The 15082-nt window shown below is 30.7% G+C and overlaps 1 protein-coding gene across 1 annotated transcript; it reads right to left on the bottom strand.

The window, feature by feature from the left end:
• Window positions 1-2279: 2279 nt before the first annotated feature.
• On the bottom strand, window positions 2280-13479 carry LOC124354818 (gustatory receptor for sugar taste 64f-like). The gene is made up of 9 exons (XM_046805563.1): window positions 13363-13479; window positions 11872-12025; window positions 10552-10673; window positions 9298-9483; window positions 7277-7551; window positions 5337-5491; window positions 4532-4697; window positions 4134-4223; window positions 2280-2396 (listed from the first exon to the last, which is right to left on the bottom strand). Exons 1-9 carry the CDS (start codon window positions 13460-13462, stop codon window positions 2280-2282), a joined length of 1365 nt encoding a protein of 454 aa, XP_046661519.1. The 5' UTR covers window positions 13463-13479.
• Window positions 13480-15082: the final 1603 nt, after the last annotated feature.

The following is a 15082-nucleotide window of genomic DNA, read 5'->3' as shown; positions in this document are numbered from 1 at the left end:
GTATTCAACGATGTTAATTCTTATATGAGTCATTTTTATCGAGAAGTTTGACTTACGATAATTATTTATGGATGTAACAAAATATTTATAGGAAATATATTAAACATTTTAACAGTCATAAATTTTTTTGATCCAAGTTCAGAAGAAATAGCTTTCTCTAGCACTCACCGTTTGTTTCTCTATTTCTCCAGCCATTCATTTACCTAAAAATTGGAATTAATAAAGCTTAGTATACCAAGTAATTATAGGCATATGAATATCCGAAGTATATTTATCTATTTAGATAGTCATAATTTTTAAGTGTTCGAACACAGTTTACATATAATGATTGCAATAGAACAAAAATAAATATACCTGAGCAGATTCAGATTATAATAATTAGTAATAAGAAGTTACAATTTTCTTAGCCTATTTTTTATCTTATTTTTAGTTTCGTGATAATTTCACACCAGAAGATCATTTTTTTAACACACTCTTTTAACTCGTCCATAATGTAAAATATTAGTAAAGTAATACCAGTAATATTACTAATCCTCTTACTTTAACAAAATAGTTATCTCGAAGAAGACGAGCTGAGAAAAACAAGTAAATATTCCGTGGTTAGACATTTATCAATAACTTTTAAAATACAGACTAAGAAGTTCTCGCCCATAAAACAAAGCTTACGTTTAAAAATGTATAAGCTGGTATTTTTTATTATGATTATATTTTCCTATGTTACTAGAAATAAATAATAACAGTATGTCTGTTCTTTCACTATGAGGTATCAAGAACAAACTGTATATGAGCAGTGGGATTCAATAAATGGAAGCCAAAAGGGGCAGAGTTGGCTACCTGCCACAGTGCTATGTCAGCACATATAATTGTGCTGTGGTGAGATATGATATCTTTTCATAACTAGTTTTGTAAAACTAAATCGATTAAATTCTTATTGACTTATAATCAAGGTCTAGTTTACCTTAGTACATTACATTAAAGTACATTACAAATATGGTGATTTGTACTTTGCTTCTCTCACAATATCGATCTTATATGCACATTAATAGTACTTATTGCTTTTTTAATAGTGCATTAAATATATATTTTAATGTTTTACTTTAAAATATATAATATATAATTAGGTTTATACATTGCCACTTTTACTTTATTCGTTCCTAAAAGTAATTAAAAAAATGATGTTATAACCATTTTGATAAAAATAAATGTGTTTAAATATCAATAGTTCCAGGAACAGAGCGTTAATAGCCATAGTTTGAATGGGTTTTATGTTACAGTAAAATACTTTTCAGAAGTACTTACTGCTTCTACCATTAAAAGCTTTCTTATAAAGTTTAAGCAATTGTAATTTACACATTAATGAACTCGCTTTCTGAAGATTAATATTGTATTCATGTCAATCCCTCAATTTTATTATGTATAGCTCAAATGTGACTCGTAACGATATGTATGGAACTTCTTCTGAGAGTAAAGCGTGAAAAATCTAAGAGAGATAAAGTATATTAGACTAATGGAAGGGTCTATTTGGTCAAGAGTAACCTAACGACTAAGCGCGTTTTCCCGTTCATTCGTTTTAAGACATTCTTTCCAGGAAAACTCAAATTTCAAATTGGATTGTAATGGAAGATATTATTTTAGTTGAATAAGGAAAAGTTAGATGTGTTAACGAATAACTAAATTTCTGGTAAAAATTTACTTTGCGCCTAAATAATGCCGCTCAAACATTCATTTTTATAAATTGGATATGAAATAAAAGCAGTTCATATTTGTAAAACATTCACAAAGAGATTGGTGAGATAAAATTTTAAATGTTCAAAGTATAAAATGCATAAACCGCATCCATAATATCCCAACAAAATATTTTGAGGAAGAATAAATGTAACTAAATTACATTGTATGATTAATAGGCTGCAAATGCAATATGAAAAGAATATGACATACACATATGTGAATGAGTTTGTTACAGAAGAGAAAGGTAACTTCTGTGTCTTTGTTCCATAACATAAACAGACCAATCAAAATATTTACCAAATGAAAACACTATTTTCAGGTATTTGTATTATATGTAAAAATTCACGTAGGAATTTCATTTATAAGAGTGGATTATTTTTAAAGTTCTTACAATCGTAGCCACTCTTATTGTTTTTGCTACGGTCGCAATTTAATAAAACAGAGATGGGTAAAGGCAATAATAAATAAGTACAATAATATAAATGTTACATTATGTTCATACTTCGTACAATATCAATTTAATGTGATATTTTAACATATATTGTGTTTTTTTACTTTTGCCTTATAAGACCACAAATTTCGGATATGTTTAAAGGAGCAAAGTTAATCTCATTTGGTGGTCCAAACTGAAGCAGCACCACTTCGTATGTCGCTATTGTTCCTGCAACCTACAAAAAAAAGTTTGTTAGTAGTGTTTTCAAATTAGTATATACATATTTTTATTATTTTGTACTATATTATTAACTATAAAAACACAAAATTTTATTTCTTATTAGAACTAAATAATCCTTGCTTGCTAAAATTGTATTACTAAACAGTAAAATATTCTTAAGTTACGATATATTTGTACATTTTCCAACGTCCAACGTCCACCGTATTAGTTTTTTCCAAATAAATAAATAGATTTTTGTTATCAAACATAGAAATATATTTGTGACATTTCATAACGCATTAATATCTAATTTATAAAAGTACGACAGAAATCACTTATAAATATAATGATGCAATAAATTTTACATAATATCTTGTTAATGTTAAATTAATTTTATTGTTAGTTAATTTTGAGTTCATCCATCTCATCGTCACATTCTTAATTTTAATGATCTCAATTGAAAGTGTAATGAGTTTATTTCCCTCACTCACATTTTGAAAGTCATTAAAAAATATTAATAATAATTTTTTTTAATATTTTACCATCAAGATTCTCTTCAATCAATATACTGATGAATGTTAAGAAATCAAGTAGACTACAAGCAAGAGGGTTAAGATTAACAACACTGTTGTGAGCTGTCACTTGTGTTGTCTGGCCCCTCATCCTTCTTCTGTATTTGACTCTGAGTAGACTTAATTCTGCGCACTGATCTAAAATTGATTTATCTTCCCTTAAAAATTATCCTTAGACACTAAAATCTAACTTTTATTAGTCAAGAGCCACATAGTCAGTTAGACCCTTTTCTGATAAAATCTATGTGGTCAGGAGTATACATAAGGGCATACCCAACCCTTAATACTTTATGCGAACTTTACACCCGTAGACTTGCCAATTTTCCAATTGTAATTTTAAAATGAGGCTGTCAGTGTTTAACTCAAACTTGACTGTTGAAGATATACATTTTTGTATCAATCAATTTTCTAATATATCAAAATTCTAATCATTGTCCACTTTATAAACTATAATAAATTTATTACAGCATCCAAATACAGCTGAAACGATCAACCAATCCCGAGAGTGAAGTTCAGGGGAAACACCTACTAGCTGGAACACCATCTTTGAAACAATAATGTAATTCTATATTTCTAAACTGACTTTAATATTAAATTCTAAATTCTTAAATTTCAATATTGTAACAGAACCCAATCTATGTAATTTTTACTTTTTATATTTAAATCAATTTATTGCAATTAGATATGAAAAATAAAATTTAAAGAAAATATACAATAATGATTGTAAAGAAAACAAAATCAGAGTATATATTTATTTCTTTGGTTAAAATTTTCCAATATATAGTATCTAGTCTGTAGAGGTATATACAATAATATTGAAGTATTTTATAGATTATACATTTAAATTAAAGATTAAAAATAACCCCAAACAAAATGTTGCAGTTCCCTTTGCTAACTGTTAACAATATAAAGTCTAAAATTGTTTCATGTTCTTTTTAAACCTTTATATCAATAGCAGTCATAAATGTACATTTTTGTCTATAACAACTCAACAAAATATTCCTTGAACAGTAGATTTACAGCCTATTAATAAACCCATAAAGTCTAATGAACTTTTATATCACTCAGAATTTCAATAAAATTAGGCCTAAGGTTAACAATAAATTGTGATAAAAGCTTCTGGCTTAATTACAGAGTAGTCAAAATCAAGTGTAATTTTATCTTAGCGAGGAATATCTTACGGTAAGAATGAAGGAACGAGTGAGGGAAAAGAAGTTGCAGCCTGTGATCATGATCTCACTATGTATCACCTGCATTTTAAACCTGCCAACCTAAAACATAATCTAATATATAGCATATGAATTTCTGAGATTTGATTACAAATTTTTGTTTGCTATTTACTACAATTTTACAAAATCACATTCCATCAGTGACACCCTATTGTTAATAATAAAAGTTATCGGCAAATAATTAAGAAAATATATTAAACACGTGAAAAACTCAAATCTCAGTAACCTCAATAAATGTATAACATTAAATATGAGTAACCGGATATATCTGAAATATATATGATAACTACGGATAATGTAAGTGAATAATTATACCAAGGCCCTTTAACCATAATAACTACACAACTTACCTCCCTATTGTAAGAGTCACTGGTGATCGAGAAGAGCAGAGGGAGGAGTTTCTTGCTCTCATTGTGAACTGCTGACGCCATCAATGCAGCTCCAAACGTCCTCACCAGAGTAAACAACAGAATGTACAGTGTCAGCCAGTTAGTCAGGCTGCTGTTCTTCTTAAAGCTGGAATGGAAATTTTATGCTCTAGAAATACACCTTCAGGAAATATTATTTTCAAATCGTTGCCATAACAGAACTAATTAGGATGGCAAATTGTAAAAAAAGGTAAAGAATATTTGAGCACAAACTTTATTCTTTCCACTTCACCTGACTGATACGTAAGAAATAGGTAAAGAAACTACTTGAGTTTGTGAAGACCCTGTAATCCGGTTGGTATTTCATGTACTTGACCATCTACAAAAATTTATAGATCATCTCCGTGATTCCACCCCAAATGATAACCCCAACAAGATGTGTTTGTCTACGTATTTGAACACCATCACACACGCAGCCGCTTACTATTTAAGTGGTATTAAAAGCTATCCATACCATATCCTATTTCACAAACCTTACCGTGTTCAGGTCAACCTACAACATGGTTAAAGAACTTCTACTGTACCGTAGTCAAATCAGTACCGGATAAAATGTGTCACGTGACTGTCCCAAAACGTATAATACGATCACGTGATCAGTTGCTTCTGTTCAAGAACAGCAAATATTAACATAATTATTCCATTCCTTTTAATTTTTTAAGTGGCATTACTGTTACCAATGAGTCAATACTTGTTAGTTTTACTTTTAGTGTTTCGTCTGAACGCTTACCTGAGTGTCCTGAGAAGGAGATCGCAGATGAAGTAAAGGTTTGATGCAAAACAGACCAGTGTCATCCAGGCGAGATGGTCGTCCAGTCGTCTTGTCAAACGAGACAACTGGTTGTAGGTTTCTCGCATTTTAGTCCAGTAGGTGATTGGCATTCTCTAAAAGTAATTGTTAATTAAGCATTAAAATGTTGTATTAAGATTACAAAATTCAGTCAGTTTGTTACTAACCTACTACATTGATGAAATTATGACTATTATTTCATGATAATTTCAGATGCTTTATCAACGTTTAATATTCATTCTAGTTACGTCAAAGTATATAAGTAGTAATTTTTGTAAAGAAACGAGATATCAAGCTGCAGATATGAACTCGCACCATTCAAGTTAATACATTTCCAAAAATTCAGTTGGAACAAAATGGAATATAACAAACAGAATATAATTGAAGCAGTAGAAAATGGACCACTGTCACGTAAATAATCCCTTACATTGTAATTCCACCGTGAAAAAGACAAATGTTACCAAAACTATGCACACCAGATATATTGATACAACCAAAAGTAATAAGCTGGGCCCCTAAAATTCTTAATAAAAGATATAACGCATTCATTGTATTGATATCCGCAAGACATCAGCATTGCCCTTACACACAATAATGTTTTGGGTTATATGCCCATAACTTTCGCTAGAAAAGTTGTAGAGTCTTCTTGTTCATATAATTATGTTTTCATTAAATAATTTTATTAACAACATATTACAAATGTTGCAATTTGACAATGTAAATTTATCCCCTTCTACCCTCCTTTGAAAAATGGGGTGAATTCTTTCGCCTTAAAAAATCTGAAGAAGTAATTAATTTAAGTATGGTGAAGGTTGTACAATAATATCTCAATCCGTTTAAAAGATATCCCGGCGTATCAGGACTTAATTTTCACCCTTAGCAGTAAGGGGACGCTCATACATTTTTCTAGGATCGTAGTAAACTTTTGTTCATGCTATTATGTTTATTTTAAATTTAAATTTCAAGAGTCATGTTTCAAGATAGGGGTTACAATTCCAAAATTTAAATTGATTCCCCCTCTACCCCCCTAAGAAAAGGGCGAGAATGCGTAAAAAGAGATGATGAAATATAGAGGGGATGAAGGGTACTAAATCCCAATCAGAACCATTGATTATGTAGATCTGGAAGATGACGTAACTTCCTGTACTATACTTTTAATTGGTTGACCGGAGATGATACTCAATATGAAAATGGATTTCTTTTAATATTGTATAATAGTATTCATACTTATTTTATGAATTTCATTATAAATTTTGTATTTTTCTTTATTCCTGAACTTCTGTAATCTAATCGTTTTGCTCACTCTTCAGACTACAACCACACGTATTATAGAGTAAACATTATATACACTAAGAGTTAACATTGTAAACTACTCAAAAATCACAATACAAATAGTCTATTTGGCCCAATTAATAATGCAATTGCAATTGCAAAAATACAATTTTAATTACTGTAGTATAATATATTTTTCCAATTTTATTAAAGTTTTATATAATAATACTCATCAATAATAACTAGGCGTTAGTCTTTGCAACATAATTTATGTTTTTAAACATTAACTACGACAGACGTTCTAGTGTGTACTTGATAGTAAAGAATACTCAATATCACTCAGTATAGACCAGCAGTAAAGGAGTTAATGTTATATTCATGTGCTAAAATTAATGTGGCACTGTAATAGTATCAGTGGCAGAGCTTGCCTAAACGTTGTAATGTTAGCAGTTAATTTATAAAATCCTTTAGCTACTAAGTGTAGAACGAAAGAACCTTTCTGACATTGGATTTAAGGCAACATATTCTATAGATAAAACTAATAATAACGTACTTAAGAAATCTGTCTGTTTTCTAAGATGTACAATAAGACTTCAACTACGACTGACCTTATCTTTTGCTTTGAACAGGTGTTCTTGTAACTGACGGAATCGCAGGTAGAGGCTGTACGTGAACACGATGATTGTCAGCTCGTCGTACACATTCATGAGACAGCGATGGATCAGAAACACCACAGATATAACAGTCTTGTAGAGGGAGAAGTCTGTCACTAAGAAGATGTAGTATTGCATCGCGTACACTGATAAGAGGAACAGTTCTGATAAATCTTCAGAGCACTGATGAAAAGACGGGAAGTTGCCTATTATGCGAGCCATTACTAACACTGAAAAACGATGAATCAATTAAACGTTATTTTAATTATTTACTTTGTCACAATGGTTCTTATGTGTAACAAAAATAATAGTTTACATTTGAGTTTGATGATATCCATATAATTACAACTAAGTAAAATATTTATTTTCCGTTTTAGTATTGTGCAAAATAACTGAATGTCAATGTTTACTCCATTTTACCTTTCTCTTAGTGAAGCGTCTGGAGCCTGGTGCTATCACAGCCTTGAGTCTTGAAATTGGAGTTATGTTCGCTTGAAGAGATCTAAAGAATGTTCGCGACGAATGTGGTCAAAGTGAACTTTTCACATCTTTACACGTCAGTGACTCCTAGACTATAAATATTGTGCAATCTAGGTGAAACCGTAGTTACGTTATTTATAGAAAACTGGACTGATCCACCGTGCTTAAATATTATGTCTAACTCATCCTAGAGCACTCAATTGTACATTTGATCAGGCAATGACGACACCTGTCTCCTAAATTACACTATGAAGTCTAGATGCCTCTGAAATCTAAAAATGTAAAAATTTAATTTCGGAGGTTTATCTTCACCAAATTTTTTTGAATCCATTTAGACGAACATGAATCTAGATTCCAGGAGCCAAATCAGTGACAGGGTCAGATTCTAGACGTCACATTAAGAGGAAATTGAACTGGAACTAAACTCAACATTCACATTGAATTAACCTTTCTCACGATAGATGCGTTATGTAACAGTATGTGTAACTTAATTATTTCAATTAATAACAGTTTAATTTGGATAAGACATAATTTTTATGGTGACCATTTTAATGCTTATACCTATATTACTTACAAGTTTTCGATTAGAATTTCTATATCTTAGAATTGCTATATGCTAAGAAACATTTATATTCACTCCATTATCATTACACTGTTGTATAACCTCTTTATACACAATGTAATAACACAATAACAATGGTGAAAGTAAACTTAGTTACATTAATAACATATTTAAATAAGTTAATACAAACAGGATCAAAGGTCAAACCCTGGGGATACAGTGAAGCTCTCTAAAACCAAATCACACAGCTATAAGACAAGATGGGAGAGAAACATGGTGTTAATATGTTTAAAGAATGTCGTATTTTACCACGTGAAGTCAGAGCTAAAGAATGTCTCTCTAACATACTGTCTCACGATCAAGGCTTAAATGTTGGCTTCTGAAACACCAATTATGGCCGGGGAGGCTGATTATAAGGACAAGATAGGTCAGCGGTCACCCATCCAAGGAGCAACCACACTCGACCTTGCTTGATTCGGTTATTGTACTGTTTGGAAAGGTTCACGCTAGCTTCCCCATACCACACTGCATCCTCCTAGGAGGTCCATAAAGGCAACGGTGGGTTGATTATTTTCATACCCCACTTCATAATATTTAAGCAATAGAACCTGGTCAAGGTGATAATACATAAAACATAAATATAACAATTATTGAAATAAAAGCAAAAAAATGAACTTTCAATAGTGAAAATCATACACTTAGAGGTGCTATTGGAAGCTACACTCTACATTACCTGCTGATTTGTAAACAGTTGTTATTTCATGTTAAGAAAAATAAATGTACAGTTATTTTAAAATAGTTTATAAATGTTAATATTTTGTTACTCAGAATAAAAATCATTTAGAAATGTATTTATTTCGCTGAAATAAACGTGTGTAAAATATAAACACTTCTTTATCTTTTTAAATTGATGTGTCAATTGCTTTATACTTACAAACGGTTCCCAAGCCAAACATGAAAATAAAGAAGTAGATCTTTTTAGAAAGCCCAAGGATGGGATGAAAATGTTTCATTTGCCTTTCAGTCTTGCTCCATTCAATCATGAGTTTCGGCCAGGAGTGGGCTTGGCCAAGGAATATGATCATGTGCACTATTGACATTAAGCCTCTCACAATATAATCTGAAACGTGATCATATTTCAATTGCAAGGTATGTATCTCTATCACAATTTCTGAACATTCTGTACTTTAGCTCTTTATATAAAATTCACAAGAATAGAATACGTTTCAAGGATCTGAACGCGTCTTTTTATTCAGGTATAAAAATACTTAAATGTCATGTTAAAGAAGTATAAAACAATGCAATTTTTGTCCCGTAATTTGCAATGTTGTATAATTCCTTGACTTTAGGGAGTTGATCACCATTGACCTATGCTTACTGAACAACCCAACGTAATAAGTGATCTTCTTTTTACTCCTGGCTTACGGGGATGTATTCCAATTCTTAAAGCTTAGTATTCTATCCGTTTTGTTACACATTACGATGAGAAATGTTAGAAATCCTGTCATTCTTTCTTGGCATTATCCTTTGTGACACTTTGAATCCAAATTGATCATATTGCATCTATACAACTGCTACAAATGTTCTGTAACAGCTTTATGGCAATGAAAGTTTTTAGGATTCTTAGAGTCCAGTACAAAATTAGAGGTAATTCAACGTAGTATTTCCTAGAATTTAAATAATTTTTATTAAAAACTACTCATATCTGTTTAATTCAGGTCATAGCATTGTGTACATGAATGTAAATACAACTAGTCAATTTATTTCATTTATTAGTTCTTAGGATTTTAATAGTTGCTAATAAAACAATTTATTTTTATCTTTGTTTTTAGTAAAGAGCATTCATTTTTGAAAACCATCCACTCATGTGTAATAAGAAAAGTTTGCAAGGGGAATCACTCTTAATTATATTAGAGAACCCGTTGAAAATTATGGGGAATGTATCTGACCTATGATATGCTATGCTAATATATGAAAATTTCCCCAAATGAAGACAAATTTATAATATTAAGGGTTGTGTTTTCAATACTCCAATGGAAAGAAGCCACAATTCTTAAACCATCATAACGTTTTCAACGTTTTGCAATAAATGGTTTACTAAATATGTTGTAATAACGCTAAATCTATCACTATTATCACTATAAATATAAATAATAGTTAGCATAGTATTAATTTTTACTCAAAATACCTAAACTTTTGAAGCCAAGTCCATGATACTTCAAAGAACCACTTATGTGCATTAGAGACATAATTGTTGTTATTGCAAGTATTATAAGGCTATAGATAGTTCGTTTTGCTTTCCATGAGAACCTGCAACAAAAATGAAAAAATCTTAAACACAAAAAAGAGGTTAACTTGTTTATCTAGCAATGCTTTAAACGTCGAATACTAACATATTTACACATTTCTTACAATATTTCTGTTACTGGATATGTCACATAAATGATACTTATTAATTTCTCTGTAAAAAATAGGTAAACAATGGACTAACGACTGTCATGCAATGGTAGAATTAAATGCAGCTTTCTTGTAGTGGTAGTTTGTTAAACTCCACCAAACAATAATGCGACCAATGAGCAACGATATGAGATTTATATTTAATAACAAATGCAGCAGCATCTTCAAAGCTATAAGCTAAGGGAGTTAAAACTGATGACAAAAAAACCACATTAGTGGAAATGGGAGCAATTTATACTTTTGATTATGATCAGTTGAAAATCTCAGGCTTCACTGGCAACTTGTTTTCTTCAAAATGTTGATAGGCGGAAGCAAAAACGTCTCCAAAAGTTCTAAAATCTAAATTAATTTTATTCGTAATCAATATTTACAGCAGGAATTGAGGAACGTTTTCCTAAACCTGAAAGACATATTTCCAGAAGCCATTTACTTTAAACTTCACGTCGCTCTCAACATCTTTAAAGCTGCGTTCAGCAGCAATCCATTTCTATGTTACCATTTTTCTCTGGCCTGAATGCACTTATAGCCACTTGTAACTTCAGTATCGCCTAAACTTTCAATTGACTGAAAGGTTTTACTTGGATAAAGTAGAAGTGGACTGAACACTACTTTTCCTCATAATTGTAATTTCAAGTTAAAAGTATCAGATGCAGGATCAAAAAGATGAAGTTTTCATTCGTAAAAATAATATAATCCTTAGATGGAAATGGGTACTATTTAAAGTAAAAAAACCCCATCTATCATAAACGTAAATAAATGTTATTATGAAACATGCATTAAAATTTCTAAAACTCATACAATGCTCTCTATATATATATATATATATATATAAAATATGTACAATATAAAATTGATTAGAAGATATTAATTACATCCGTTACTATAGAAAAACACAAGAATAAAGAGGCATTTTTTATGGATACCTGAAATGAAATTCTTGTTTTTTATTTTGGGAATAAAAGAGTTTGTTCAAAGTAAGACAACTTTTTTATGTTAGTAAATTTAATTTCAGATTTTTATTTCTTAAATTAATAGTGTGCATTCTACTTACATCAGGTCTTTTGGATCTTCACTGAAAATTCCCCTTACGGGAATAAGCCCAAAGCATTGTCCTACAAATATGTATGGTCTGAGTACAACTTGCATCGTGTCTTTTCCAGAAATATATTTTGTTTTAGTGGGCTGCACATTCCCTCTCAAATCCCCTAAAACAAAAAATAAGAATGATTTGTTTTTTTCTAGTTTTATCTATATATATACTCAAGTAAACTCTTGGGCTGGTGCTTACAGGCTAAAACCATAATGTTCTTGTAATTATTGTTTGTGTATGTTTCCAAGGAAGAGCTGACAGGTATCTAATTGCTGAAAATGCCTTAAAAATATAATATTAACGAATTATTTCAGTGTTTATCATAATAACAGCAGTGTTTGTCCATATGATATCAGAAACGCAAATGAGCCATATACTTGCATTTGGCACGGTCCTTCATTTCAACATGGAATTGAGTATGAAGATGGTGGATGTCTCCTCTTGGAATTTTGATGCGTGTGAGCAAAGCCTACGGTTACTCAAGAATATATCTCTAAAATGAATTACTAGGTATATATCTAAAATACTGTATCAAACTCCATATGTGCATAGGAAAAGATCTTGCTCAGTGTCGCAAAAAAATATCCTCTTCTCACCTCAAGGGATATAGATAAATGATCAATCAGAGAAACGAACTAAGTTATAGAAATAAATTTTGTTTAAATATCATGTTGGCATATGCAATATCGTGGAAAATGATGCATAGGCCTTGGCTTAATACTAACGAAGCCTATCACTCTGAGAGTTGGATAGTTGGATTAAATTTATCTTTTATCTATCAGTCTGTTTGTAGGATTTGGGACAAACTTAATTTCCTTATGCATAATATAAAGTTACAATTGCTCCTTGAGATGTCTGTTATTTAATCCTCGCCGAATTATGTCATTGGCATCGTGGTCTTTATAATATTTCCTTGTAAGTTTATTCAATTACTGCACTAAGTAGATACGAATGCATGTGGACAAACAATACCATTTTAATTCCAGTTACAAATAATAATTGCCATTTGTTTATGTGTGCACAGACATTTTTAAAGAATCTGAACTAACGTGTTATTTTGTTTTCTAATTGGCTGATTGACGAACACTACTCCTCTAGGATTGGAAAACCTTCATATCTGTCTGTCCTTTTTCTTAAAGGCGCATTTCTATAAAAGCAATTTCGAATGTTCGATGATAGCGAATCTCACTCTAGGATGGGATTTAGCTGGAATAAACGGACATTTCTAATTAGTCTTATGGGTAAACATGGTTGCTATGAGAAAAACACAGAAAAAATAATAATTGTACAAACTGACTCCGATCATTCGAAAGTTTTAACATATGAAATCGTAATACTAGTAGCCTAATGAAATAACTTGTGGACTTGAAATTTGGCATACAACATTACTGAAGCATGTTACGTAACATGGATGTAGTATCTACGGTTATAATTTAAACGATGAAACATTACCTTCATGAAGTAGACTGTATCCTCTCCTATGGCGAATGTCATTGTCAGGAGATACCCACAGATCTCTAATCGGCAGCTGAACATCTGGATGTGGTGTCATCTGAAGATATAGTCTTTTATGTGTTCAGAATAATTTCTTCAACTTACCGACAGAGTTTGTTATTCTTCGCGGCAGACAATCTAAACACGTTTATATAATAACTGAGAATGCTCTATTGAAACCAGAATTGGGGTTTTTTATCATACAAATATATGTAACTTATTGTGTATTAGTATACTGTGTGTATATTGCTTATACTTTTGACCTTGTGATAGTATGGTTCAATGCTTGGATCTAGTTTCAAATACAGCTAGCGACCGGAGCATGTTTAGTCTGTAGACATTTTCCTGCTCACCTCGTATATACATGCTCTCTTAGTGTTGAGTTAGAATAGAATAGAGTATTTTGTGTTTCGTAGCAATTTCATGACAATAATTAATCAAAATGTACTTTAATTAAACATTGAACTTTTCTACACACCTTATAGGAAATCAGGAATCTTATACATATCCTATAGGAACAAAACAAATTATAGTACACTTTTTTGGGTTTGTACATCCCGCCAAAAACTCATATACAGAATAATAACATCTAAAAAATATTCAAAAGTTTCTAAGAAATTACTTGATGCTCTAAGGCAATGCGTTATATAACTGTAAAATAGAATAGAACAATCTTTTCTAGAAGATTCAATCTTTGAATAGGAAACACCACGTCACTATTGTGACTAGTGTCGTAAGGATGGCGAGTGATGCAATGTTTTCAAATAACTGATGTATAGGCTTTAATAAAGACAATGCTTCATAGATGTAAATATCAGGGATGGATACAGAATAAGGTTGTCTGAAGAGAGGACTGAAATTTTTCACGGAACCTGACCCCACATGACAAGTACAATTCTGTTTTTGACTTTAAAGCCTTTTGGGATTCAGATAAATATCCCAAAAAGAAATAATTCAATATTTAATTTAATTGTACACATAAGCGTAGTAAATATTTAGAATTATTTATTTGTTGGGTATGTAAACTAAAGTTCCAAAGGTCTAAATAAGGATGCCAGCCTAGAACATAGTTTTCATTTCTATCCAACATTTCGTCAAAAAATAACTCCTAGAAGACGGAAAATCTGAAGATCATACTATAATCTTAAAAACGCTAATCACCATTACATGATTTAAATACCTCAACAATCGCCTTTTCCTAATAATGACATATGCAATATTAATCTACAATTTAAAATATTCTTTTAATAGTTTATCATGTTGTAAATTTATTTAAATAATATGCAGGAAGTAATAAACATGTACCTGAACATTATTATCATATAGAGAATAACTTCTAACATTGTTTTCTACATATCGTATTAAATCCGTTTACATAAAAATACTAAAAAATCATGGTTTTTTTTAAGAAGCTGAGGGTTTCCAAATTTGTTTAAACGAATTAGAAATTATTGAGATACCACTACTGTAATAATAAAAAATGGGGATTCAGGGTTTTTAAGGAGAATTTTTGTCTGAAAACTTTTCAAGACTTTATAAGAGTATTATTTTAAAATTCTGCATTAAAATATACAACATTGTATGCCACAGAATTACGTTTATGAAGATAAAATCAGATTGTATGTAAACAATTTACGAGATTTAACTATCCTAATTTTTTACATTAACGCATAATTTT

Source organism: Homalodisca vitripennis, chromosome 1 (genome assembly GCF_021130785.1).
Source record: "Homalodisca vitripennis isolate AUS2020 chromosome 1, UT_GWSS_2.1, whole genome shotgun sequence".
Taxonomy (NCBI): Eukaryota; Metazoa; Arthropoda; class Insecta; order Hemiptera; family Cicadellidae; genus Homalodisca; species Homalodisca vitripennis.
Note: the sequence above shows the minus strand (reverse complement) of the source record. Positions and strands in the feature narration are given on the sequence as shown.

Bases quoted from the DNA above. Each gene is read 5' to 3' on its own strand.
- LOC124354818 (XM_046805563.1), bottom strand. From the start codon at position 13,462: ATGACACCACATCCAGATGTTCAGCTGCCGATTAGAGATCTGTGGGTA. The intron at 7,552-9,297 runs GTAAGTATAAAG...ATCGTTTTTCAG, and splicing joins GTTTGGCTTGGGAACCGTTT to TGTTAGTAATGGCTCGCATA. The intron at 4,698-5,336 runs GTAAGCGTTCAG...TTTCCATTCCAG, and splicing joins CTCCTTCTCAGGACACTCAG to CTTTAAGAAGAACAGCAGCC.